The 27,624-nt window shown below is 38.6% G+C and overlaps 2 protein-coding genes across 9 annotated transcripts in view; both read right to left on the bottom strand.

Moving 5' to 3' along the window:
- Positions 1–57: 57 nt before the first annotated feature.
- Positions 58–6,489, bottom strand: ARL1 (ARF like GTPase 1). Of its 5 annotated transcripts, XM_082308640.1 has the most exons (7): positions 6,151–6,489; positions 5,093–5,230; positions 4,096–4,233; positions 2,606–2,687; positions 1,499–1,610; positions 603–781; positions 68–401 (listed from the first exon to the last, which is right to left on the bottom strand). In XM_082308640.1, exons 3-7 carry the CDS (start codon positions 4,184–4,186, stop codon positions 371–373), a joined length of 495 nt encoding a protein of 164 aa, XP_082164766.1. In that variant the 5' UTR covers positions 4,187–4,233; positions 5,093–5,230; positions 6,151–6,489; the 3' UTR covers positions 68–370. The 5 variants fall into 5 exon arrangements, with proteins under 5 accessions (XP_082164762.1, XP_082164763.1, XP_082164764.1 ...); XM_082308636.1 differs by lacking the exons at positions 5,093–5,230; positions 6,151–6,489 and adding an exon at positions 5,231–6,047 and having other exon boundaries at positions 58–401; XM_082308637.1 differs by lacking the exons at positions 5,093–5,230; positions 6,151–6,489 and adding an exon at positions 5,643–6,046 and having other exon boundaries at positions 59–401.
- Positions 6,490–7,891: 1,402 nt separating this feature from the next.
- NUP205 (nucleoporin 205) overlaps positions 7,892–27,624 on the bottom strand; it is a 52,241-nt gene continuing 32,508 nt past the window's right edge. For 3 of the 4 annotated variants that reach the window (XM_082310521.1, XM_082310522.1, XM_082310523.1), the window contains exons 24-43: positions 26,942–27,091; positions 25,806–25,880; positions 24,917–25,074; positions 23,907–23,987; positions 22,844–23,035; positions 20,897–21,167; positions 20,360–20,458; positions 18,998–19,146; positions 18,087–18,278; positions 17,762–17,883; positions 16,485–16,623; positions 16,129–16,255; positions 15,088–15,164; positions 13,399–13,527; positions 12,725–12,851; positions 11,799–11,965; positions 11,269–11,392; positions 10,251–10,379; positions 9,458–9,531; positions 7,892–8,202 (exon numbers count right to left, since the gene is read on the bottom strand). In XM_082310521.1, the coding sequence (XP_082166647.1) occupies positions 8,050–8,202; positions 9,458–9,531; positions 10,251–10,379; positions 11,269–11,392; positions 11,799–11,965; positions 12,725–12,851; positions 13,399–13,527; positions 15,088–15,164; positions 16,129–16,255; positions 16,485–16,623; positions 17,762–17,883; positions 18,087–18,278; positions 18,998–19,146; positions 20,360–20,458; positions 20,897–21,167; positions 22,844–23,035; positions 23,907–23,987; positions 24,917–25,074; positions 25,806–25,880; positions 26,942–27,091 (2,735 nt within the window). In that variant the 3' untranslated portion in view covers positions 7,892–8,049. Of the gene's footprint in view, positions 8,203–9,457; positions 9,532–10,250; positions 10,380–11,268; positions 11,393–11,798; positions 11,966–12,724; positions 12,852–13,398; positions 13,528–15,087; positions 15,165–16,128; positions 16,256–16,484; positions 16,624–17,761; positions 17,884–18,086; positions 18,279–18,997; positions 19,147–20,359; positions 20,459–20,896; positions 21,168–22,843; positions 23,036–23,906; positions 23,988–24,916; positions 25,075–25,805; positions 25,881–26,941; positions 27,092–27,624 lie in introns of those variants that run through there. The other variant, XM_082310524.1, reaches the window with a different exon arrangement.

Genomic DNA, 27,624 nt, shown 5'->3' with positions numbered 1-27,624 from the left:
TAGCAAGCAACACACCTATGAGTACAGCTGACAGTTCCAGATTTTATTAGTGTTTTAATTACACAAATATAGTAGCCGCTCAAAACCACCAAATGGGGGAGGGGGGACTAAAAAAAAAACCTTTCCCAGCCAGTAAGACTTTCATACAAATTAACATAAGTACATCCTTTAAACAAAAAGAAAGAAATGGAATATCATAATGTACACAGACATTCACTTGGTTCAGTTTTACAATTCAAGAGAGGCATCCACATTACAGGAATCAAATCTGTCCTATTTACAAGTATTTGTGGCCCAAAAATACTTGACTGCAGAAAGAGGGATGTCGGCTATAGCTGAAACTTCTTTCTTTGCAATGGTCAGCTTGGTATCACTGCCTGCTCTTCAAGGCCTCCACCAACCTAGGAAAAAGGTTAAGTCACTTTATGAAAAGTCATTTCAATTATGTTGAAATACTTTCAGGAGAAAGCTATTCTTTCTTCTAATGCGGACTCTTTGTCTTTTATGTCAGACAGACTTTCCACAGATCCAGTCTTCAAAAAAAAAAAAAACAGTAAAAGATATTTTTCTAACGAAGCTAGCATAATTAGACTATTACTCACCATTCCATTGCTTCATCAAGCCCCGTGCCCTTAGTTGCAGAGGTTTTGAATATCTGCCATTTTCGGTCCTTCAAAGCCGGTAAGCCAAGTGCATTTGCCATTTCTGTGGGAGTCATGGCCTGTTCCATGTCCTGCTTATTTGCAAACACCACCAAAATGGCTTTCTTCAACTCTTCTTCCTAAAAAAATAAAAGGGAATCACGCAAGTTGTTGCAGAGACTTTTACTGAATTTAATTAAGCAGAGAAAACCCATAGAATGAAAAGAAACTTCAGCAGCTCTTATAACGATTTTCAGTTTGCTGATTTTTTGTTTTTTAGAAAATGCTTCAGAGAAAGAATGATATTTACTTTCAATTCCAGCATGATATCACATCATAGAAGCAATTTCAAAACATGGCCGGTTATGCCTGCTACATTATGAAACAAGCGGGTAGCTGGATTTAACAAGGCATATCGAAGAGCTTGCAAGAATTTGGGGTGGGGGGATGAAGTTTTGCTCAACTTGTCTTCTTACTCATATTACCCTGTTCTACATATGTTCTTCTGCGTCAAAACACAGTAGGATACTAATTACTGTTAATCCTTCAGGGCCTGATTTTGCCACCGCTGAAGTACTGAGCACCCGTCCTTGCAGACAGATAAATTTTCCTATGACCGAAAGGCTAAATGTGACTGACTGAGTGCCCAGACAGTGCTGCGCAAAACTGTGAAACACCTGCAGCGTACCTAGCGCTTCTCAGTCCGAAGTGTTGCACGGGCCTATTCTGAGGGCTGAAGTTTCACAAGTGAAGTGGAGCTTCACTGAATCAAATCTCACATTTGCTCAAAAACCAAGGTTTTAATGTCTCGATTCCTGTTGTACCGGTAAGATTGTCATCCTTGTTTTCTTTCTTACCTCTAACATAGCAACAAGCTCTGATTTTGAAGTGCCAATTCTGTCTCGATCACAGCTGTCCACTACATAAATGACTGCATCTGTATTTGAATAGTAACACCGCCAATATGGCCTGCAAAAGAAAGATAAGTTCCAGTCAAACAATTTGCACTTTTTAGCCAGATAATGAAAACCAGATTACCCAGAGGAAGTAAAAACTGCCTCTGGGGTGAAAGGCCCCAGGAAGCAAGCAGAAGATATCTTCAAGAGGCTACAAAAAGGAACAGACAGTACAGTACAAACACTCTCAATAGCAGAGGGGGGGCGGGGAAAGCAGTTTGAAGACAGGGAAAGGACAGAAGTGCTGGGGAGAGTTTTATTTGGGAATCAGCCTGCAGGACATCAGGTCCATAACTGAGGGACAGGGAAGCAAAGAAAGTTTAAACACACCAGCTTCTGCCATAGATAATGGTTATGGTCACCAAAGAAGGATAAACAGAGAAATCTTAAATGACTGATTCATACAGGCAAGTAATTAACAAGGATCAAAACAAATGAACTTTCTTACTGGAACTAAAAAGGGAAGGAACCAGCACCTTACTAACTGCACCTTCCTTCCTTCCTTACTAACTACACTGCACCTTACTACCTAGCATTCAAAAAGGAATCATGAAAAGATCATACAGGGGTACTGAGGAGATCACTACAATTATGCATGCAATGACTCATTACAAAACTTCTGAAGCTCACTAAAAAAAATTATCATCTATACCTAAATTCAACTTCCTAGCTTTGCATTCTTAAGAATATTTAAGTATCTTTTTGGGTTTGCATCACTCACTTCCCTCTTTCTCAGAATGCTACACAATTGTCTACTACACAAGTAAACTCATTTTTCAAAGCAAAACTGTGTACAAGTGAAAACATTCACTTGTTTCTTTCCAGTCTGTAGTCCAAAACAGGTTTTACTAACTGAACTGTCAGATGAAAGCGCTCTCCTGACAACGGGCTGTTTTTAAAACTTACTTTACTTAACCAATTTTCAGAAGTGCCAGCTAGAGAATTCCAAGAACTTAGCACTTTTTAGAGAAATTTGATTATATCTTTTGATGTTAAGAGATCTATTACCTTATGCTTGTCTGTCCTCCCAAGTCCCAAACTTGAAATTTCAGATTCTTGTATGTCACTGTCTCAACATTGAAGCCAATGGCTGAAACAAAGTTAAACAATTTCACTGTTGGTGATTTTTCTTTTATTTTTCTGAAGAACATGACAGCACTTTTAGTTTAAAATTTTCAGGCCTGAAATTCTCAGTAGCTACATGATGCCCTTTGCAACGTTACCCCAACAAACATTTATGGCTCAAAATAACGTGGTCATTTTTTTCTTTGACGAATAAAAACACACTGCAAACATTGTAGAGATTTCTAACAAACGCTAAGGTTGTTGAAAATGAACAGAAGTGTGCCTGAAATCACCAAAAGAAACAGAGCAAGGGTTAAAGGAATGGCCTGTTCTGATAACCAAGTACACAACTGACGGCAATAAAACGCTAAGGAATTTGTGTCAACACAAGGAATTTGCGTCCTTTGTGTCAACACCGGATCTGCGCTCTCCTAAGACCACAGCAGAGCCAATTTCTCAGCAGAAGACTTGACACCGTGGTATCTGGAAGATGGCAATAAGGTTACAGCGTATCATCACATACGTCATTCCTTTTCCTGCCAGTCCAGGGAAACGCAACACAGGGAAGTGAATGATGGATGCAGACTGCTTAAAATTTATGGAGGCTGAAATAAGCAAAACCCTAGGGCAAAAGGATTATGGCGTAGTACACTGCTGGCTTCTAAAAGGTAAAAAAGACCTGACCCAAGTCAGTTTATCACAGCCATTCAGGAGCCCAAGAGACACAACAGGGACTGAAAAGCCAAGCATCCCTTGTCCTTCACGTTACACAGAGCGATCCTAGCCAGACTGCTTCGGCACACACATCTAGGCGTTTGTAATAGGCGGGTATGGCTGCATGAATGCTAAGACAATTGGTGAAATAAATTACTTTTTTTTTTTTTAAATAAGTATCTTCTCCTTCCATGAGATCTCACGTTGCGTTTTGTTATGCCTTCTACATAATGTAAAGTTAAACCAATTTCTTCTCTGTGTTAAACAGAAGTGTTTATATAACAAACTGAAGACCCTTGTCAAAAAAAAAGAAATTAAATAGGTACGATTCACTGACACCATCCTATGTAAAATTTCTTTTGTACAATAATAATGATCTCTAGAATTCGCATCATAGCTGTATTTGGAGACAAAAGACTTACATAGTTAGCATTTACTGAACATTTGCCTATCAAGAAAAGCCTGCCAAACCATGGTGACAATCTTAAGTTCAAATAATACTTTTTGCATTCAGCAGGGCAGCATAAAATATTCCTTTACGTAGTACTTCCGTAGCACACTGTTATGCAAGAAAGTTCTTAAATGCAACAATGCAAGGCTCCGACAACGTTAAAGTCCTTTTGTTTATGAAGGAAGCGTGTAGCGAGTTCAGCTGACAAAGCTTACATGCTAGAGCTACAGGCAAATCGGCTGTTTTCACTAAGGGACTGATCACTTACTCGGAATGGTGGTAACAACTTCTCCAACTTGTAACCTGTAGAGAATGGTTGTTTTTCCTGCTCCGTCCAGTCCCAGGATGAGAATCCTCATCTCTCGAGTTCCAAACAAACTGGAAAAGATGGTGGAGAAAAAGCCCCCTACAAAAAACAGAACAGAAAGATGTTTCAATGTCAGCTAGCAATATGGAGGATATGGAAAGGCAGACAGATCGGCCTCATTTCTTACTGAGCAACAATATGTTTCTGTGCTCCAGTGAAAATAGACAAGTTCAGGTTATCGCCCAGATACCTGTGAGCTGAACTATGCTGCTATTTTATGGTAGCTCAATCCAGCAAAATCACATTGCGGCAACATCAAGCTTCCTCATTGTGGTTAGGATTTTTTTTCCTTTTCTCTCCTTTGCCAAAATCTGAGCCAACTTCTTTTTTGTTTGTATTGGACTCTATCTTTTCAACGCAAGAGACTACGCAAGGACACGCTGAAGCCTGAAAGAATTCTTTCTGATGTTTATGGTCTCCCACAGGACCATCTGCTTCTTTTTTCTTAAAATGAAGTATAAAGCAGTAGGTACGTGTTAAATCACAATCCATCACAAACTATGAAGCTGCACTAAATTAAGTACATTAATGATACAGAGAAGTCTAGGAGCTGATTTTAAATGCCCCCCTTTTTTTTCCCCCCAAAACTGGCTTGCCCCAACTTCTCATTTATTCTTTAAATGCACGTAAGAGTACTCGTGGCCAGACTAATATCTGATTTGTACCTATTAGATGTTTAAGTGTAGAAAGAATACTAATGTTCTAAGCCAGAAACAATGACATTTTTTCCAATGATTTTTCTAACAAATATATCTAATGCTAAATAATAATTTTGTAAATCCACCTAAACCCTGTAAAATGTAATGAAACACCAAACAAGCTAGAAACACATTTGATAAATTTAAAAAAAAAAAAATCAGAGATGAGACAAATTAAAGATTTGCAACCAAAATCTTACTGAAAGAGGTTTTGATAAAGATTATGCCCTATGTTTGCCTTTCTAGGCATCTGTGATGCCTTTCCAGGGAAAGGAGGGAGCAACGAGCTTTACTGCTTCTAAGCCCATCCCATCACAGGAGCCATGCACACTACAGACCTGGAAAACAAAGAGAAGGTGTAAGGGACCATCTGTTGCCAGTTTGCATAGTGCTGTCCACGGCAGCGTTTACTCAGACAGACAAATAACCTTAAAGAACTGAGCTGCAAAAGGTATTTAAATAGAAACATTTAAAGTAGAAGGCTACTATGTGATCCACGGAGGCCTAAGAGATGATAACTCTTTCCTCTCAGTCAGTACTTTGCTTACTGCCAGACACCTCTCATTCCCTCTTTTTATATTCTAATATGCTTTTCCCACACTAAAACACTGCTCAAATACCATCTGTAATAGGACAGATTTATGTTAATCACTTAACCCCTAGATTTAGGGCCTCTTACTATTCCCTCTATTTACTATTCTACAAAACCTCTTTTCGTAATTAATGCCTTATTAGCAAGCCGCTACCAACCTGCATCAGAGTTTAACTCGTACAAGTCCCAGGCACGCAGAAGCATTACGATCTTTGACCAAACGCGCACCCCCGCTGTGCCGCTCACACGACCGGCCAGCGCCCAGCTCGCAACGAACCGCCGAGAACGCCGCCCTGAAGCGCCTCAGCTGCAGCAGCAGCTGCAGCCGCCGCCGCCCCGCAGAGGGACCACACCAGCGCCAGGAACCCGACCGCCGCCGGGGACCCGCCCGGCCGGGCCCGGTCCGCGTTGCGAGCTCGGTCTGAGGGCAGGTGGGCAGCCACCGCTCCCGCCGCCGGCAGTCAGGAGGCGATCCCCTCCCCTCACCCTGCCCCCTTCGACACCGATCCGGTCGCCTGCCCCGGCGGCGGCGCCGCTCCCGCCCTCCCCGTACCCCCCCGCCCCCCGTCTCCACAGGCCGCCGGGGCCGGGGCGGGGCGGGGGGCAGACGGCCGCGGGGGCCGGTGCCAGGCGCGGAGGCCGGCGGGGCCGCCGCCCGCTCCTCACCCATGTCGAGCCGCTACGCCGCGCCGCGGGCAGCCCGCCCCGCTCCGCTCCGCTGCGCTCCGCTGCGCTGCGCTGGCCCTGCCGCCGCCGAGGCGCCGCCGCTCGCAGGCTCCACGTCGAACGCCCCGGCGAGTAAACGAGGCGCTCCCTCCCCCGCCCCGCCGTTTCGACACGGAGCCGGGACGGCGCCCGCCCCAACGCCCGCCCTCGGCGAGGAAGGGACGGGCTGAGCGCGGGGGCTTCCCTTGCCTTCCCCGTGCGGCTGCACCCGGGCGGGACGCGGAAAGGGAGGGGAGAGCTAAAAAATAAAAGACCGAGCCGCGGCGAGAGCGTGACGAATCTGCGGCGGCGGAAGCGCGCGGCGGAAGGCGGCTGCTGCCGGCAGGGGCGCGCGGGGCGGGCGGCGCGCGCCTTCCGCCGCAGCGGCGGTGTGCCGCCGGCACGGCCTCGGTGGCCCGGGGCGGCCGGGGCTGGCCACCGCTGCGCGAGCCGCCGGCGCGCGGCCAAAGCGGCAGCCCCGAACAGGCGCCCGCGTTGCGCTTCCAACCGAGAGCGGAGCACAACGGCAGTTACTGCACAGGAGGAGCCACCCGAAGGATAACGGCCGTCACAGGCTGAAGTCACGGTGAAAAGGGTACCGAAATTGCACGAAACGATCACCTGGTTACTGTGACGACATTTTCTAAAATGTAGTGAATTCTTCCGCGCCAGCAGAATTCCAAAGGGATAATCTTGTGTTTAATGAGAAACGCTGTACGTTATTTCCTGGTGTTCACCGAGATGGAGGAGAAACAAGAAAATCCCTGTTGAGCATCAACAAACTCCGGCTGCGTAAACCATTAGTATCTACCTGCTCCTGGGGAATAGCTAATAACCATCATCTGATAGCAGGGCTACCATCATCCCTGCATGAAAGATGATGTCATTCATGGAATTAGTTTGTGCAGATGAATAAGTATAAAAATGTAAAAAAATGTTAAATGCTAAGTAATGAAAACTCGGCGGAGACAGAATTTACAAGGTACACATGGAGAATTGAGCTTTAAGATCAGACAGTGTAATACGAGAGAAATCCAACAGATCCCATGTCAATAATCAGCGGTCACACTATTTTTTTTGTTTGTTTTTTTTTTTTTAAATAAGAGGCAAGGAGATACAAATATCTCTTAGGAGAACACTCTAACTACAGAACCAATCTACCGTTCCAGCATGTTGGCTTCCTCCTCATGCATTTTGTTCTGTCTTTATACTCCTGTTCCAGCAAGAACAGCACAGAAAACTTTACTCCTCCAAGCCCTAAAAGCCAAACCTAAGGCAGTCACCTTCCATGACTTTCCCCATATTTATTTTTTTCTTTATCTAGACTTGTCCAGAGAGAAGCAGCTTGCACATCTTTCAGCTGAAAAAAGGCAGGACAAAAGGGAGCAGAAACAAGCAGTTCACAGTGCAAAACGATCACCTTTCATACAGAATCCGCACCAAAGAGCGATTACGCTGTCTGCAAGTGCTGGCACTTGAAACCCATGTTTTCATTAAACCTGTGCGTAAGGCAAGAACACCATAAGCAGACACAGACCTTTTAGTTTTCTCTGAAAGCATCCATAAATGTAATATCATCACAGTTGCAGAACTTCATTTCCTTTATGTCCTCCATTAGAATTCCCTCTTGCTTGAAATTTTACATTAATCATAACTCAGTTAAAAACAATCCTTTATTTTTTCTGTCAAGTTGGGAGCAGTAGGAAAGAATACACAAAAGTGATCCATAGGGATAAGAAAAAAAAGTAACAAAATATTTTTGACATTATTTAGAAAATGTATGATCTATAAAATCCGACGATCCAGATGGCTTGCCCTAGTACGTTGCTTCAACGGGCAAGCAACACGTATCAGAGTCTTTTAGGTCCTTGATATCCTTAGGAGACCACGGATGCGTCTAACAAGAGCTTGAATAAAGGTGTATCGTGACCGAACCTTGGAATATAACCCTTCGATGTCCAGAAGCTTCTTCTGCAGAGATTCACCAAAGCTGTTCGTGGCTTCAATCTGAAGCTGAGAAAGAGAGATTTGTTGCAGTCATCAATACAAAATCTTCTCCTTCTGGAATGTTCAGCTTATTCATCATCAACTACCTGTCAACCCTTTCACTATGATTTATTCTCTAAGCCACTTGCAAAAGTATGTGTTTTCCCTAATAAGTACTACTTGCATCCTTCCCTTATGTTTTTCTCTCTAAATTACATAATGAATAGCCTTTCTACAGAGTTTTTTGGGTGACTCAGAGCATTTACAGATTATCCAAATATTACCACCTTGCAACCTCTCCAAGTTTTAGGAATTAAAATTCCTAAACAGTCTTATATAATTCAGCTTCTTCAGTTATAGTCATACAAACCCTTGTTCCATACAAACACTTCTTCCAATTAAAATTTTCCTAGTCCTTTAAGGACTGCTTAGGAGTTAAGAGTCCTTCTGCATAGACAACATTTTTTCATTAATACATATGTAAACAATCCCTGAAAAAAATAATTACATTCTAAGTATTTTAGCAAGGTGTTAGTCTATATTTTACTTTTGAACAAATGAATTAAAAAACAGATGCCTAACCACAAAAAACACATACAACTGTTCTTATAATTCTAGATCTTATAAAGGTACTTGAGACTGTGCAGGTTTTTGAGCACAGTTATTTTCTGCACAAACAGCAGTAGAAATGTCAGTGGGATTTATTAATAAAAATGATCTTTTTTTCTGCCACCTCTGCATCAAATTTACACAAACTATTAAATCACTGTGTAAGCAGAAATCACTTCTGTGCTATCATTCACATTTTATAGTCTCCTCAGTTTCTGTTATGCTTTTCGATCTCATTTCTCTACAGCCTAGCTGCAGCTGACCTGTAGTAAACAGTTATAGGATGACAGGAAGTTGGGAATCCTGCCCTCATATTGCGAGTCTTTCAAGGATAACTGATGTTTTCAGAAAGCTATTATTAAAAAATACATACCGTTTGACTGGTTTACAAAAGGAAAAAGAATGATTAATTTTTTTTTGTAAGTCTAGCTCATTTTTCATTTAACTTTTTATATTAAGACTTGAAAATATGTGTGCAGCAGCACCACTGCTACCTGCTTCATAATACTTTCAAAAAATTTTTTGCAACATTTCATTAATCCTAAATTAAGTTATATCCTCTTGGTGTTAGAACAGGTTGTTTAGAGGTGGGATAACTACAGTCAGACTGCTCTCAATAGCTGTCTGGTAATCAAGCGCATTCTGTACTTTTCAGTAGACTGTCACATCTCACCTGTTCTATATCGTGCTGGCTCACTCGATTCAGTCCGCTACTGAAATCCAAGTTAGGCTCCGAACCAAAGGAATCTAGTGGTAGAAAATGAGACGTTAAAATTATGTTGGCTGCTCCACACTATCTTCTCCACATCAAGTTACAGAATCAGTTTAAAATGCAGTGTTCCAAACTGGTCAGTAAACTTGTGACTTGAAATGACACTAATTTTTTGACTTAAATGATTTAGAGAAAATATGTTAAGAAAGAGCCATAAATAACTTTGATCACACAACATGGCACCTTAAGCAAAAACCTCCTCCCCAGATCACTTCTACCTTTCTGACTTCCTTCCATTCCTATTTTTTTTTTTTTAAAACCAAAATTCAACAAATTTAAAATCCTCTGGTGAATCAATGGTGCCTGTAATTCTAAGAATACTTTTAAAACCACCAATATTAATTTTAGCTCTTAATTTCATCTTAGATTATTATACTGAATTATTTTCCTGTAAATTGTTTTGAATCACTGATCTGATTATATTATTTGAACTTCACTTGGTTTGAACAACAGAAATAAATACAGTTAATTTTACTTTCCTTTGGAGGTTATGTGTCATAGTCAAAACCCAAAACTGTATGACTCAACAATATTTGTACTGCCAATTCTCCAGCACAAAATGCAAAGGTATGCCAAATCCAAACAAAATCTCTTTTATTAAATGTAAATGGCAAAATATTAATAGTAGCAAATCAGTTTTAAAGATAACCATCAGAAGTTATTCAAAGGCACTTTGATGTTCGAGAAATTTTACCTTGCAGCCTTCCTTTTTTAAATGACATCCTGGAGGACAGCAGCGGGTCTTGGGAGTCAGTGGGTGTGCAATGCAGTAGATAGTGTTCCAGATGACGCCAAAGAATGAAGAGACATGTTTCTATAATATCTGTAGACACATCTAAGTGAAGGAGTCTAATTTTGTTGTCTTTAGATTGTACATTTACTATAGGAGCATATTTACACACTTTGAGGAAGCTGAAGATGTTAGCTCAACCATCTGTCACCTCCTCCAGCAGAAGCTTCTCGCCCCCAGGGCTATGGCCTGGTAATGGATCCCTCGCACTCTCCTTAACTGCTTCAGTGCAGTGCTGGCTAGGTTACTTCAGTGACTGCTACTCACCCTGACGAGGCTTTAAACCAACACTCTGCACACCAGCGCAGAGTATGAGCGCTCATGTGATTTGTAATGATCACTCAGTTGCACAGACAGTGAATTAAAGCTGAGGTTATAAAGTTGGGGATGGCAGTAACATCTTAAGTTACCACAGGTTAAGTCTGCAAGAGCACATCTTTCCTGAAGAAGCTTTCAGGGGAAAATTCTGATCTGCTGCAGACAATTATTTTGTCCGTGACTAGTTATTTCCATAGAATTACTGGTGGTTTTGAGATTACGTTTATGCAAAGTTGACTGGAAACTCCAGTTGCTCTGATAGGCACCTCAAAATTATTTTTCAAAATATTTCTTCCACCACCTGTGAATGTTTAGTGGGTCTGGATACTGAATGGAAGAGCTGGGCTGTAATAACTCCTCCATTATAATGTTGCAGAACATCCTAGCAGGGTCTCCATGATGGGAATTACTAACTTGAAAATATTTACATTCTGACAATAGCAGAACAATACCCTCTTACTAATTTAATTTCCAGTATTTCAAATTTCCTTTTTGCAAAAGTGTTGTTCAAAGCGGTCAGAAATCTAGATAAAAAGAACCTGTTCCTATTTCTCTGCTTTTCTGGAGCATCACCTTGACGGTCATTTCAGTTTTAGAAGGATACAAGAACAGAGAGAAAGCAGCTTTGCTCGGTTGTTTATTAGCTTCACCAGGCGTCGCCTTGCCAAAACATATTTTTGGGAAGTGGAGATTTTGTCAACCCCAGCTGGCATAACTGACTGACACAGCTGTGATAAGAAGAGGAAAAACAAGAAGATTGTAGCAAATCACAGAGCATCAAAAGAAATAAGCAAATAAAATTAGTAATCAATATCTAGAACTTCCTTATCAGCTACTATTTCTTCAAAACTGTGCTCTCTATTTTGAATTTGCATAACCTTGCTGACCAAAAAACGGAGAAATAAAATGTATCCCCAAGCAACTATAATGAAAATCACAACTTTTACAAAGTTAAGCCCAATATTTTCCCCAAAGTTCTAGGTCACTCGTTCTATGGGCGCCTTCGTCAACAGTAGAAAGAAATATGCACAAGAACTGGAACTATTTACTTATCTAAGATGCTTTGGAGTCTCTGTTAGAGCTATGTCTAAGTTACAAAGAATACAGAGACTACAGAGTCAGAAGAACTATTACCTCTTTTATTTCATCTGGTGGGAGTTGCTCCACATTTTGCAGTTTGTTAACACTCTGACGATGGCTATCATAGTAACTGAAGAAATCACTGGTGCTCTGTTTCAGCAGGTAGACGATAATGCCCAAGCCAGGCAAGTGCCAGTATGGGACAACCGGTGCTTGTGTATCTAGGAAAGATGATGAACAAGTTATAATAAATTTAAAAAAAAAAAAAAAAAAAGAACAAGAAATCAATAAGTTATGCTCTCTGTCAATGAAGTACTGAAAGACATGAAAGCACTGGCAAGTTTGTATTTTATACTTCTGTGTAAGAAGTAAGAAAAATAGAAGTATACTCAAATGTTCTGTGGCTGCAGTATTAGAAGGCTGTTGGCATAGTACAGTACTGAATGTAACACGTGAAATGAAACTAGATCAGAAGACTTACTATTTAAATATTTTAACCACTCAGCTGCATAATAGCACACTGTAAACTCTTGCCATGTGGTGTAATGAAGAGTTCCAGTCAGCATCAAACACATCTTACATGTCATAAATGAGGTCCTAGTTTCACATAATGTAATCCAGCACAGATGCCGAAAAAAAGAAATCCTCACCTTCCCCTGTCTTGTGCTATTTATTTACATACACATTTTTTTACTGATATATGTGTTTCTGAGGCTGCCATAGGAAGTGAATTAAAAAGGATTTTTTGGTCACGTTTGTTTTAACTTGGATTAGTTTCCTGATTTGGGTTAGTGCAAGGCTGCGCAAGCACATGTTCCAGAATTAGAAAATAGGGAGCTACAGTACTGGCATAAAGTGACTTAAAGTGTATGTGAAATACACTTTAAGTGAAATAGACATACAGCCTATGGTTCGTTATTTTCTACTAGCCCAAATGTCACATCATTCAGTCTCATAAAATAGCAAGCCAGAAATCTCACCCTGACGAGGCCCATCTCGGTTGGTTGATTCTGACAGGCTAGGAGTAAACAGACAAACAGCATGCTGAAAAGTGGGGGCGCTTTGCAACATAAGTGACTCACAGTATTCCATCACGTTTGCACAGATCTGCCAAAAAAAAATGACAGCATGTCAGTTACAATATCTACAGGCTTTGGAGCATTAAATTTTAAATGGATAAATGTCAATAAACAACATGTTTTGCTCCCTCTCTTCTCACCAGAATATGATGATTCTCTTTTCTGACCAGTTACAGCCTCTCTTCTATTTCAAGTCTAGGACTTGCAACCTTGCCTCTTTCCCAAACCTGCTTGTTAAAATTTCTGGTCAATTTTAAGTCCCCTTTGGCCCTAACTTAGTGTTAGCCATTGCCCTCTACACCCAGCCTTCATTTTGAAAATATCTGATCAATTTAAGGCTTCGAGGTTCACAGAGTTTGTACCCAAAACAATAATGGTTGCTAATGCAAATGTAAGTAACCAAACTTTCAAGGTTTGCTTTAAATAGAAATAAAATGTGGGATCCTATACCAAACTAAAACCAGTGTAGAGCATTACCACTATCATATGAAAGTATGACAACTAAGCAAATCTGCACAGCAGGTAAAATGTCACAATTTGAGACTGAAGGTTCTAGCAGCTTCTTGTGTGTTTACCTGTTGCATGGCCAACTCGGTTTCATCCCTCTTGTTCACTCTGTCTCCCTCTGAGTTATCATCTTGCAGTTTAAACTGACGCAGTCTGTCCGAACCACCAAACCGACTTAGAAGTCCTAAGCACTGGCGCTGCCATGAGAAATGAACATTTTAATTAGTATCTCAACAAATGAAGTGCATGATTCTTTTCACTTAAGTGATACATATCCCTTAAAACACAATAGCAAGAGAGCAATGCAGATAAAACTGTTAGCACTTTGTAAACGAAATTAAAATTTTTAAAACACAGTGTTTTAACTCACTTTTAATTAATTTTAAAATTAATGGCACCCTAAAACAGTTCCTTGAGAAATGAATGCAATTCAAAAGTGCACAACTTTGTCTTATGCCTCTTCCAGACTATTACACTGACTAGCATCAATGACAGTTTAGGTTTATGCATTCCCAGTTAAAACACCTTTACCTATAGAGACAAACTAACAAAATCTGGATATGAAGATAATAAGCTCCATAGAAGTAGAGTGCAAAAAACAATTCAATAGTTTTGTAAAAAGAAGTAACAATCAATACATTTTTTAGTTTACATGTGGCTGTTAAGATCACCAAAGTGCCTCAGACTGTAAGTCAGTTTTGTGTGGAACAGCACAAAAAAAAAAGACATCAAAGATTAAAGATTTTTTGGTAATTACTTTAGGGAAGAGTAAAACACTTAAATCTTTTCATTACTTGATGAAAATAACAGGACAAACTAGAGAGAAAAGTTACAATAACAGATGACTGATTCACACAGTTTTGCTCAGAACAGCTCAGTTTTCAAATTAACTAATTAAAACTCCATATATCAAAAAAAAAATCTTTCTGCTTTCCCATGGGAATTTCTTGCTGACACGATGCAGCAGAATACCAAGTACCCCAGCACTACAGCAATTATTTACAGCTTGCTACTTTGCTTCAGGCTGGTCAGTCTAATAGTTACTATGCAAGTGTCCAGAGAACACATCCTTCTCTTGCAACGAGAAGTATTTGATAGGGCAGCCCTTTCTATATAGTTTTCAATTAAATACTTCTTTACGAAAGTCCTTGCTCACATGAACCACAGAGCTTCAAAAACATTGCTGAACGCTGAGCTGTAAAGAGGTCTGCAATGATAGCTTTTGAGCAAGACTTACTCTATGTTGCCTTTCATTCTGGTTTTTAAGTCAGTGTTATTTTTAAAAGGGAAGGAAAGAAATAAAACATTAGCATGTTTGATACTCCAAATTGTTGAGCTGGAGACATGCTTGTGGCAAAAGTGGTAACAGAGTATTTCTGCATTACTTCACATGCTTTGGTGTTGACTTCAAATTCTTATTCTCCTCCACAAAAGGTAAATCCTAAGCCACGGAGGGAAACAAGGTCCCCGATGCAACTTGCATGTTGCCAGATGTTATCTTTTCTACTTGGTTGGGGCAGGGGAAACCAACCCAAAAAAACAAACCACCAAAACCACACACCACACAAACCACCACACGCACACAAACCCCCCCCCCACCCCCCCCCCCCAAAAAAAACCCAAACCACCACACATTCTTCTTAATGGTGGAAAACATCCCTTTCATAAGTGCTACTAGTCAGAGTACAAAACCAGGAAGAAACTCATCTACATACACAATTCTAAAAGGACAAATATTAAATATACAACTTTATTACCTGAAATCGGCCTATATGTCCTTGTAGCTCCATCTGCGTCCCTTCATTAACATCCATGTCCAGCTCACTTAGCACTCCTGATAAAAGATACAGCCATTAAATTAACTGTTTGTTTTGTTTTCAAAAGTAAACAGATTTATGCCATATATACATTTAAATACAAGCATTGATCAGAAAAATTTCAGCCGAACATACAAGTTATATTTTGTACATTGTTTGAGGAAAACATTCAGATATGAATGCAGCTACTAGGAGATGCATGAGAGCATGTAGCTTACTGTTATGCTAAGTAATTAAAAGGTGGGGCGGGGGAGGAAGGGAAGTTAGCATGAAAATTGCAGCTGTTGTGCAAAGTTCAGTATGCTGTAAGCAAAGAAACATTTGGGCTCAATCTACAGCTCTGCACTCCCTTCTATTGTAGTCAATCACCTCTCCTGAACAAAGAAAACCATTACATCAAAATAGAGAAGTTATTTTGAAATGGTAAGCAAGACTTCTAGCATGCAGAAGAAATCACTATACCCATCACAATAATTATTAGTCCTCTGTGAAGATAAGTCACTGAAGAGAAATGTCAGTATGCCAATCCACAGTGCTTCTCCCTGGAAGCTTTTGTTTTTAAATAAATAAAAATGGATAGGACATTAACAAAGAAACGGGTATACAAACGATTTTCTGTCTTTATTTCCTCAGTCATAGAGTTTGCTGAATGAAAATTGTTTTTGAAGACACCACATGCACTTTGAACACTACTATTTGCAAGTCATCTCAAAGACAAAAAGTACTTACTGTCAGGTAGCTTATAAAGAAAAGAAAATGGGAAGTCAAATGCGTATTGGTAAGGGCCCTATGTGCACTGCAAATCCACCATGCTTACTTCAAGAACAATTATTTAACCTTTCTTTTTCCCAGAGCTCTACATATCAAGAAAATTCTGTATTGTAGTAGGTATTCCCTTATACGTCTTACTATTTCTTACAGAGAACAAAGTCTGAGATTCATGCAGATGGGGCTAAGAGACTTCAAAACTGCAGTTCCTACCAGGCAAAGCTGCCTTGCTGATTATTCCTGTCAGGGAGGCCAGCTCCTGGAGAGATCCAACACTAACATCTTGACACCTCAGGATTGCCTGGATAGTATCTGAATGCGAAATTAGAAACTGCAAAACCTGTACCAGAAGAAGAAAAGGGAAAATATGAATGACTCAAAATTTAGCAGTGAGCAGAGAGGAAGCAATGCTTTTACTTTTGAGGAATTTTAAAGTGATCTCCCATACCAGTGAGGATGGGATTTAAAAAAACAAACAAAAAAAAGGAAGCTTACTTTCAGAGCAAAAGGACACATAATTTCTTTGAATGAGCAGCAGCAGTGATACTCTAGCATCTTTTGGAACTTACCTGTCCTGCTGCTTGCAGGTGTTGTGCCATGCTGGATGTGAGGATCACTTGGCATAGTTGAAGAGCTGGAAGAAGAATCTGGCGATAACGTTCCACTGGAGCAGGAATGAAGACTGGGGGATCTCTCATTCCATACATTCTTAAGAGGTTTAAAAAGAAGAAAGAGAAAAAAAAAAAAAGAAAAAAAGATAAATAGTGCAAGAAAAGTGAAGCCCACTTGCAAGGCAGAGCCTCAGCCTACAATCACCCTCAAAAACCTGCAAACATTCATATTTCAATAACAGGTCTGTACTTGAACTGAGTTTATATTGGAAAAGCAACAAATTTATGATACACAGCTGCTGCAATTTACCTAGAAAGCTGCTGCTAGACATTTTCTCCAAGCAGAGAAAATTACTTCTTTGTACTTTACTACATTAAATCAGATTACTTTGTTGTAGAAATATGACATCTGTTTTCTTTACTTATATATAAAACTAAATATTCTCAAATATTTTAGGAAGAGGTGTGCTTAATTCTAAAGCAACTGATAAATACAGTCCTCTACAAACACCCTGTAGGTTTCCATACAATCTTACACATCTCATTGGCACTTTTAAACAGAGTACTTGTCTAAGTCTTAAATTTTTCCAAAGTGTTCAAACCCCCAGTGTGTCAATAAGAGCTGTGAATTTAAAGCAAGGACAGCCAAGGTGATTTCCCCTAAATATGCAGTTTCCTTCTCTGAGATCTTCTCTTGGTCATCTCACAATGACTAACAACATGGCAACACATCAAGAAACTTGTCAAGCAATACATAACTGTGAATTTTTTGTAATTGCTTTTTTTAAACACACCATAAAATATTTCTGAAATAACATTTACTTCACTGCTTTCTCATTAGTGCTTTATCGGGGAGGATGAACTCTGCACTTTTTGTTCACCAACTGCAAAGCCCCCAAAATAAGTTTACAGTGTAGGCTGTTTTGCAAACATTACAGTCTAGATGATATAATAATAACAGGAATTGTCTCATTATTATTATCTAAGGTATCAAACAAATAAGATTTTACATAGTCGAAGTAACTGGACATGCAAGTACAACTTCACACCCACTTATTTGGAATTTTTCTCTCAATAAAGGTAGTTTTAAACTGAACTGATAGGTTAAAGAAACACACGCACAAAAAGAACATATGCACAAATACTTACTCAAAAGACTTGTAGCTATAAAAAGACATCATATGCTTCCAAGACTATATTACAGTTTCAAAATCAGCCAGGGAACCAACACTTACCCCTGATGATCTGTTTCGGGTCGCATGTCATACACTTGACATTGTGCCAGCCTCACAATCACTCCAGACCGCAACAGCTCTAATGCCCCTTGCTGACTTTTAGCTACTCTAGTGAGGAATGCCTACAGAAGAGTAGAGAAGGATAAGCATTGCAGATGCACGAGGAGACATATTATGACTATTTTCTCTCTTGATTTTAACATAATTTCAAATACTATTATTTTAGTAAAATATCTCTGAGTACAATCAATGTGAAGTATAACAAACAACTTTTATTTAAAAAAAACCCCACCATACCACAAAATTGTTTCTGAAGTACTATTACCATTTTGGACTCATAGGTGTACAGCGCTTTAAGTAAAGGGGGCTGAGGTGTGAGCAAGCTCTGAAGAGTCAGATCATCATCTGCTAGGCTATCCACAAGCACTTTCAGGTAGCCACTATTGGCAAGATACAACAGCCACTGCTGCTGCTTGTCTACTGAAACAATACGATCAAGCAAAGCCAATGCCAGCATCTGAGATGGGGGAAGAAAAAACAAACAAACAAAAAATCAAAACAGAATTAAATCTATGAGATTTCTAACAAATACCTAGAAATAAGAAATGCTAAGCAGTTCCTTCTAACAGCTTCTTAAAAGCAGAATGCATTTCTGCACTACAATCGCAATCCTTTATGTGGAAAATATTTTACGGTTTCTTTAGTATAGCATGAGCCAATTACCTTTATTATAATTTAACAAAATATTAGAGATAATTGTTGAATAACTATGCCAAAAATATTTTAATGAAGTATTCCTACAAGCACTATTGCTATTTAAAACTAGTTTGCATTCTGACTAGATTCCTGTCCACTGAAGTTACTATCAGAAAATATTTCTTCCTGAAGTCACCAAACCTTCCCAAAGTGGGAAAATAAGCTGGTAAGTCTGTGATTTAAAAATAATAACAAATAAATGCCACAGCAGTTCATACCTACAATCTTTTGCAGCAGTGCTTGCTACCCTTATTTTTAAACAATAGGACATGTAGGTTTTTTGAGAAAAAAATTAATATGCATGTATGCTCCTACTTTCAACAGCTTGAAGGATGAGTGGGAGGACAGAGACATGAAAAAGATTAAGTATCTACAAAAAATATTCTAGTTCTGCCTCATGAAATTTCCCTTTTCTGCACAGTAGTAAAATGTTCTTTAAAACAAACCGAACAGAGATGGCAGAGGAATAGATTTATTTACCCGGCCTATCTCATGACCATCACAAGCATCACGACAGACCACCTCCATGAGAGCTGCCCCATAACTCTCAATAATTGCCATGTTTTCCCGTTGCAATTTACTAAACACATCTTCAGGAGCTGTCAGACGTTCCCACATCGTTTTTTTAGCTGTAAAAAGCAAGTAAAACAAAAAATGAAAAATGCAAAGATGGGCAGCTTAGCATTAGCTTAGCTGCAGTACAGCTGAGGCTACATCCTTCAGGGCATTCTCTATCTTGCAACAGAAATGCCCCAAACAATGGATGGGGTTTTTGACTGAAGTGCAGATGTTTTTGTACAAATCCATTCTTTCCTGAATATCACACATGGGCCAGCCAGCACAAAAAAAAAAAAAAAAGTGTGCCTGTATACATACACCACCCTTGCAAACATATATTCTAGGTTACACGTATTGAATCTTAGAATAATTTTAAGCAGACTATTAGGCCTAAGAACTTTCACTGGGATCAAAACACTCGGTTTTGAAGGGAAGTAAACAATGTGACTTAAGTAGGAAAGGGCTGAATCCAAGCTAGCAATAAACTACAAAGGGGTCATAACAAATTCAAAGGTATTTTTACTACTGTAGCTCAAAATGCTGATCAAGTAATAGCAGTAAGAGTCTGCATGCACAGGTACTAGCCCCAAGTTTGTTTTTCAATCCTTGTCCAAGCTCTAAGATGAAATAATGATTAGAAACACTGACAAATGCAGTATTTAAGCCATTAACAGAGAGAATGTGATATTCACCATAGGCTCTCTTGGTTAAGCAGCAACTCCTGGTGGCTTATTTTTTTTTTGCTTATTTTTTGGGGAGTAGGGGTGATGCTTTTTTTTTGTTTTTCCCCTAGGGGTCTTCAGCTAAAGGAACAGAAATAATATTAAATAATATTTGTTTGTTGTGGTTTTGTTGTTGTTTTTGTGGGTTTTTTTGGTTGGTTTTTTTTTTTAATAGGATCACTGTGGTATAAGTGTAGATACAGATGTAGAGGCAATACATTTCTACAGCTGTAACTGCTCTCAAGTAGGTCCAAGTAATCTCCAATCCTTTGACAATTTTGTAGCTATGATGCATAGCTTTAAATGGACACAAATAAAATATCTTATTTAGTGCTGGAGGTCAGAAATTTCATGTCCTCATCCAGGAACAATACATTTTGAATGCCTATGTAGTTATACAGGTCAGAATAGAAGAAGCTTTGCATCATTCAGCATAAGCAACTCATTTCAGAGGCTACATAATCTACCTATTCCCAGAAGACAACTCAGCGTGCAGAAACTGTACTGTTCAGGGTTAAATAACAATTTTTTTGCTCTTTTCCATAATACAATTGGACCATACCTGCTTCTAAAGTGTCTGGTTCATCTGGTCTCTGGGCAATCTGCAAATAATAAAGCAATGATCCATAAAGGTGCGTTCTCACTCTCTGGAAGCCACCACCTGTTCACAAGAAACATTCATAATTAAAACCAAGTAGATGTAAATTCTGTAACACCATCTTCCACTGGCACTTAATTTAACTTTCCTACAGCAATGCTGGCAGAAATAAATAAAACAAATAGATTTCTTAAGTCAGAGTTCTACTGTTCACATAAAAGTGTATTTGTGAGTAAATCCAGCGACTTTATGCTGCTCCAAAAAAGTGGCAATATTTACACATCTCTCTTCTGCTTGTTGTTCAGATTAAAAAAAAAAATAATACACCTTTATTAATTTTTTTTCTTGTTAGTAACATCACTTAGACCTATATTAATCATGTAAGATCCACCTAATTGACTGTAATGAAAATCCTCACTGTAGTAACAGGAAGCAGCTCAGTCCATCTTTCTGCTCTCAGCAGCTGGAATTCCCACACATGCACTGCAAAGGTCAACACACCTGTTTTCAAAATGAAATCCAGCAGCTTTTTTAAGATGATGTGGAGGGAGGAGTCACCAATGGAAGCAAAACCCATGGATATGCTCTCAGAGCCAGGTGATGAGGTAAAAGAACCATCCAGCATCAAGACATATTGGGACTGTCCCGCCACAGGGAGTGCAAGTGGCTGTTTCTGCTCAGTTTTCACAGACTGGCTCAGGTGGGCAGTCAGGGTGAACACAGCCCCTGCCACCACCGGCATCAGCTCCTGAGCTGCATCATCATCCAGGATCTTAATACAGAAGAAGAAGAAGAAGGAGAAGAAGAAGAAAAAAGAAAAAAAAAAAAAAAAGAAGTCAAAAAGTGTCTCATTTCATGAGCTGTTAAAGCAATTAATTTAGCCTCTCACAGCTATTTCATTTATGTATGCATAAGGATTTCATTAACGTGGCACTATTTAAAACAAATCAAAATCAGTAGTGTCAGAAACTTGTTCAGAAAGATGAGCTGAACACATTTTAATTGAAAAGACCATTAGCTTTTTTTTTTTTTTTTTTACACAAATCACAGGCAGGATGATAATTAAATCTGGATGGGGAAAAGGGAAGGAACATGCTGACATTTGAGTTGCTTTATTAGTAAGATATCTAAACCTAAGCTAGGGAAAGAACAACTGACACCCTCTTGGCTTCACAGCTATAAAAAAAAAAAACTATTTCCATTAAAAATGTGAAGATACAATTTAGAAAACTCAAAGGGGTAAGCATCAAAGAAGTGAGCATCAAAGGAGCATTTACAACAATGTGGAGAAACACTAACAAGAAGTTAGCATTTACTATTTTAGTTCACTTCACCATTTAAAAGGTAAACCTGGTATCTTTATTACTGACACTGAAGGAGCTTTCCTTTTAAGCAATATAGTTGTTTAATTCAAGAGATCAATTATTTTCAAAAGAAAATAACAATAATTGTTTTCTCAGATTAACAAAATCTTCACCAAAAATTAAGTATTACAGAAAATTAGAGTCTGAAATTTCTGCTCTGTAAAGATTTTAGGAAGGAAATACTTAGCAAAGGCCTCCCTTGTTTCCCATTTTTTTAATTTTGTTCACATAAAAAACAAAACCAGCACTCCACTAAGCAATAGTTTTTAGGTAACTCCTACAGAAAATATAATGGAAACAACAACAACAATCCAAAAAGTTACCTTTTGCTTGAAAAAAATATAACATTTTCATATATATTTCTCAAAACACAACTTGACTAATCAGGAGAGCTACAAACACCATAACTCTCACAATAAAGAAAAAAAAAATGCCCCAGCAGCCTAAACAATACAAGGATCCTTCATTAAATTTTGTCTTTGAGAATGGCTGGGACAGTAGTAACCGCCTAGTCTGTCTCAAAAATTACTACTATAATTCAGCAGTAAACCACCTAGACTTTAAACATTTTAAGACAAAGCAAACTCTCGGATTTCCAAAAGCCCTTCTAATTGTAAAATCTTTACCTTTTCTACTCTGAAGCTTCATTCAACTCTCTCATTTTTCAAAAGAAGCAGTGGTAGGATTTGCAGTGAGTCATCTAACACAGTAAATCAGCAACTGCAGTACTGTTTGCCTTCATCCCTTCCATGAGTTCTATGTTCCTCATCAAAATGGGCTGTTTCCTTTTTATACACCCTTTCCAGACTACTATCATACTGGATTATACTGAAGTGCGTTTAAATTTGTCAATATATAGTTCATAGTTAAACAGTGGCTATGTAAGAATACAGAGTATCCCCTCTGTCCACAGTGCATTCAACTTCAGCATAGTAGCAATCAGAAAACTAAAAAGAATACTAAAAGCAGACACATTTTTTTTTTATTACAATCAAGAATGCTACCTGAAGAGTAGTTTCTCTTTCACATAAAAAGATATAGCAACCAAGTTCAAGGAGAGGGTTGATTTCCAGTATAGCATTACCTTGTCATGCACATCCTGCAATAGATCGCGGATAATCAGTTGTCTGTCCTCAGCCTGTATGAGATCCTGGGGGCAGGCAGTGAGTATAATTTCCACCAGTTGTCTCCATGACTCTAAAGCATGCCTCTTAGCATGGAGGCACTGCAGCAGCTTGTTCCGCTCCACTACATACTGCAGGATAGTGTTGATCTCCTGAACACCCATGACAAAGAAATTGAGTTATAATATGCTAAAAGAAGTGAATGGCAAAGACAGATTTCAAGATGACAATTTTATCTATTAGTAATAGTCTTTGAAAAAAAAAGGGGTAAGTCTTCAGCTTATCAGAAACAAGCTTCTATTAATCATTTCAACAAGATAGGCCAATCCATTTCTGAGCTGCTTTTCACAGGGCCTTTCCATCATGAATGTCTCAAACTCATAGCAAAAAAAAAAAAAAAAAAAAAAAATTATTTAACCAGGGAAATTCTTTTCTAAGATACACTTTAAAATCAAAACAAAAACAACTACGAAAAATCTATCTGTGCATTTTCTTCCCATTTTAGTCCAAGTCATTTCTCCTTCATCCTTCAACTTTCAAATCCATTTAGCCAATTTCAACTGAATTTAAAAGACGGCAGGAACCTCAGAAAATAATTAAGCTCCAAGTTCACTGAAACTATAGCTGTGTAGAAGAAAGGAGAAATAAATTGGCATCCCCTGTGAGAGAAAGGCAAGATGAACTTGGCTGCTACACACTGTACTTGTCAACAGCCAATCCTGACATCAGTATGTACTGCCTTCGGTACAGTGGGGCGGGAGCTGCAATTGTTATCAGTAATGGGGAGGGAAAAGGTTCAAGAAAAAAGAAAACAGACTCCAGGTCTGCTGTTTAGAGAACAGTACATTAAGTAGTAGTTTATCTTACCAAATATTAATTTTTTTTTTTTTTTTTCCTTCAGGAATTACTAACTCAAAGTTAGGACTCAAATCCACAAGCCTTCATAGTAAAGCTTACTGCTTGACAGTATATGAAATCCACCAAGAGCAACAACAAACAGTAGTTTACTTTTTCTATACTTACCTCCATAAGTAAAGGTCTCTGGCCTATTGCTGCCATTCCTTGAAGGGCATTGACTTCTGCAACCAGAACTCTGTGAAGGTACTGAAATTAAGAAGTTAAAAAAGAAACTTTAATGACAAGGAAGATGTATTTGTCCCTCCTGCATGTATTTAGGAGATAGCTACATAATGACAGATGTAACTGAAGGACTGAGATTCAAATAAGTTTTACTCATTTTTTAGGTTTCTCCCATGCTTCATTCTCTAACTGCAGTACTTTTAGCTGTCTAGTCTCTCTCCCTGCTCACTGCACTTCACATTTTCGCACTCACTCAGTTTCTTCTGGTCCCAAGTTGTTCTGTCCTTTCATGAGCTTTTCTAACACATCACACTCCCTTTCCTCTTCAACCTCCACTATAGTCCTCTTGCACAGAAGGAAGGGTTTCTTTCCTCTCAAGTCTAAAATGCATTTTACAATATCGAATAGCTGGTTCCTAATATGGAATAATTGCATTCCTATCACCATCAACAAGATCACTTTTATGTTACATTCTGCTCCTGCACTGTCCCTTGTGTCTCAAATCACAAATTTTTCAGGACTATTTATCACACACTTGTCAAGTACTCATCACAATGTGACACCATCTTAACTAAAGAACTACTGCAGTACACAACTATGTTATGTACATAATTGTGTACACATATGTAATACTACATATTTGTGTATTAGAGACCAATGAAACACATAAGGTAGATGTCATATCTGCAATATCAATTGGGTGTTCCAAGATGGGAAAAACATTAAGATAGAAAATATTTCCTGAAAAGTGTCATGAGAAATCAGTGTGCAACGCAGAAGAAGAAATAAACTAATCCAAATAGTTTCCATAAATTATGCACATATCTGAAACAGCTATACTTCTTATGTGAAAGCAAGTTTCAAAGTATTATTAATACACTGATCATTTTTTTATTATTATTATCGAGATATGAAATAGCACATGCAACTTGAGAACATAGACCACTGCGCACCTTGACATTGCAGACCACTTGTCCACGTGCATTCTTGTGCTCACAATTAGCAATGACTTGCTCAATCTGAACCCGGTCAAAAAAATCCAGTTGTAAAGGCTCTGGAATGTCCTGACTGAAGTCAATTGAATCCAAGATATTTAAGATCTTCCTGCGTACTGGAAATATAAATCAATTCAAACAGTATCCAGAAATATCAAGGGGAAAATAAAAAAAATTGATAATAGGAGCCTAATTTACCTTTGTAAATCCAAATCTTAATGTGTAAAGTTTTAAAAGAGAACATTAAATCTTCAAAAAGTGCTATCGATCTATATAAGGGTCTTAAAAACATTTTCTAGACCCTTAAATTCTTAATTTGTGTTATACTGTATTGTTCTCCTGTTATGTACGCATGTAATCCAATATTTACAAATACAAGATTCTCATTTTTTTCTCCTAAATAAAAGCAGGCTGGTTTTCAATGAGAACTATGCAGTCTTTTGTTGAGACGTAGAAACATTGTAAGGAATCTGAAGTAAGTTACTTGGGTTTTATATTCTTTGCCATGAAAATACAAACATGTTCAGCCTTAGCAACAGTCTCACTGTTTTCACTGTTAGCAGTAAATTTATAGACTGCCACCGTCTCATTCTGCCCTTCCATAGATACTTAAATACAGACTCCTCTAACTTCCTTTCCAGTCCAGTATTTTCCATTCCCTCCAACCATCTACGTCAAGGTTCTAAAATTCTTTATTTTTCCCCCCATGCTAAATAAAATTGTTCCATGCACTGCTGCTGTTTAGAAGGTCTTTTTCTTTTTCAAAGTGTCCTTTCTACAGGTGGCCCTCCCCTCATTCAGGATCAGAAAAACTTTACCAAGAAATAATCAACAGCATAATGCTTACCTTTGGAAGCAGTGTCAAAGTGGAGAAACCCACTGACTGATCGACTTTCATCTTCCATCCCTCCTTCACCATCAGCTGAAGGTAATGAAACACAATAAATAAATTAAAAAAAAAAAAATCTTGAAGTGTAAAATACCACCTACTTCATTAATACTGAAAGAGAAAGACGGAGAGAGCACACATTGACAAACCTTTCATGTGAAAGTCTTCTAATACAAATACAGTCTTAACTGTTAATAAAATGAAAACAATACTTATCTCACAGAAGCTAGCCAATTATCCAATACAGATTAGACAGTACTAGAAATGCCTAAAAGGACACCCCACCCTCCAGTACGAATAATGCTGTTGGATGAACACTGTGAAATGAGTAGGGTATCTGGACACAGTTTCCCATACTCAGATCTCCACAAGGATGAAGAGACAGCGTTCAGACCTATAAGAGTGAGGGAAAACACCATACTGCTGCAGCCCGTTATGGTATCTCCCCGTTATTCTGTTTATTTTCTTCACATAAAGAGTTTTATTGCCACCTGTTTCTATTTCTCTTGATTCACTTCTACTCTGTTCTGAAACTCTGAAATCTTGTCTTTTTATTTAATGTTGCATTTTACGTCACATTGGGATGAGATGTTATTTTTTGATGTTATAATGTCAAAAGCCAAACTGATCTGTAGCTACTATCTTCTGTGAGAGAGGGCTGGAAATGTGTGACAAACAGAGAGAAGTTAAGACCAAGAAAACTTTGTCTAAAACTGTTTACCAAGGAAGACCCTCCACCTTCTCTACACATTAACAACTCTGGATAGCATCCCAAAATAAATTATTTCATAATTTTAAGTATTTTTTTTATATTCCCCTCTCCTACCCCATAAACTATGTTTATTTTTTATATCAGTTTATACACTGAGATGTTTCAAAAATGAAACACAAAGCAGCAATGAATAAAAAGATGCCCTAATTTCTTTCACTTTGGAGACTACAACCACCATCATCTTTCTTCCCATCTCTCTAGTGGCAATTTCAGATATATCACAAATGAAATGTCACAAGCTTATGGAGAAAAGAATTCAAATAAAGTCTCTCATACTTCCATTTAGTCAAGCTTATTTACCCTCACAATAAATTCCTCTTACCCAAGTATGGTTTCACAGGCATGTCATCAAGCAGCAGATGCAGCAGTCTCTGTGTGTGGGAACGCTGGCGGTTCAGCGATGTCACTCGCATTTCTATAGCTGCAGTCTTCATCAGCCAAGACATTTGGTTCAGTGTTGAAATCTCATGTTCTGGGCAGGGATAAGGAAAAAATTACAAAATTGAACATAAATAATACCACTTACTCCAAGGAAAGCATTTTTCATTTGAGAAAGCTTTTAGAGGATGTCATTACTTATTATCTGCTCACCATTTGTTTATGAGACAAAAGGACTGAGAGATCTGACAAAAGCCATTAAACGAACATGTGGTTATTGCGAAAACAAATCATACACATACATGCAGTTAAGAGTATACATACACACAAAAAAATCTCGACATAACCTGTACTAACAGTCATTGTGGAGAATGCCGTGCTTCATGAGCAAATAGGTCAGTTATAATCTCAGTGAAAATAATCAGATATTTACCCAAAATAAACTATAACTTTAATCAAAGTTGACAAGGCTTGAACATGGGTCTCCAATAATCTTCATATTCTATATTAATCTTAATTTAGATTCTTAAGTTATATAAGAATCATCTGAAGTGCTTTAGCCATGCTGGATACATGTATTGGAATGTTAAGTTTCCTATCATTTAACAAAGGACTAGTGGTCAAGCA

The sequence above is a fragment of the Platalea leucorodia genome (genome assembly GCF_965183815.1).
Source record: "Platalea leucorodia genome assembly, chromosome: 4".
In the NCBI taxonomy this organism is placed as follows: domain Eukaryota; kingdom Metazoa; phylum Chordata; class Aves; order Pelecaniformes; family Threskiornithidae; genus Platalea; species Platalea leucorodia.
The sequence above is the reverse complement of the archived record's forward strand: the minus strand, read 5'-3'. Positions and strand labels throughout refer to the sequence as shown.

Bases quoted from the DNA above. Each gene is read 5' to 3' on its own strand.
- ARL1 (XM_082308636.1), bottom strand. From the start codon at position 5,279: ATGCAAACTGGCAACAGATGGTCCCTTACACCTTCTCTTTGTTTTCCA. The intron at 4,234-5,230 runs GTCTGTAGTGTG...TGTTTTTTGTAG, and splicing joins ACCTTCTCTTTGTTTTCCAG to GGGGCTTTTTCTCCACCATC. The intron at 402-602 runs GTGAGTAATAGT...CCTTTTTCCTAG, and splicing joins CTTGATGAAGCAATGGAATG to GTTGGTGGAGGCCTTGAAGA.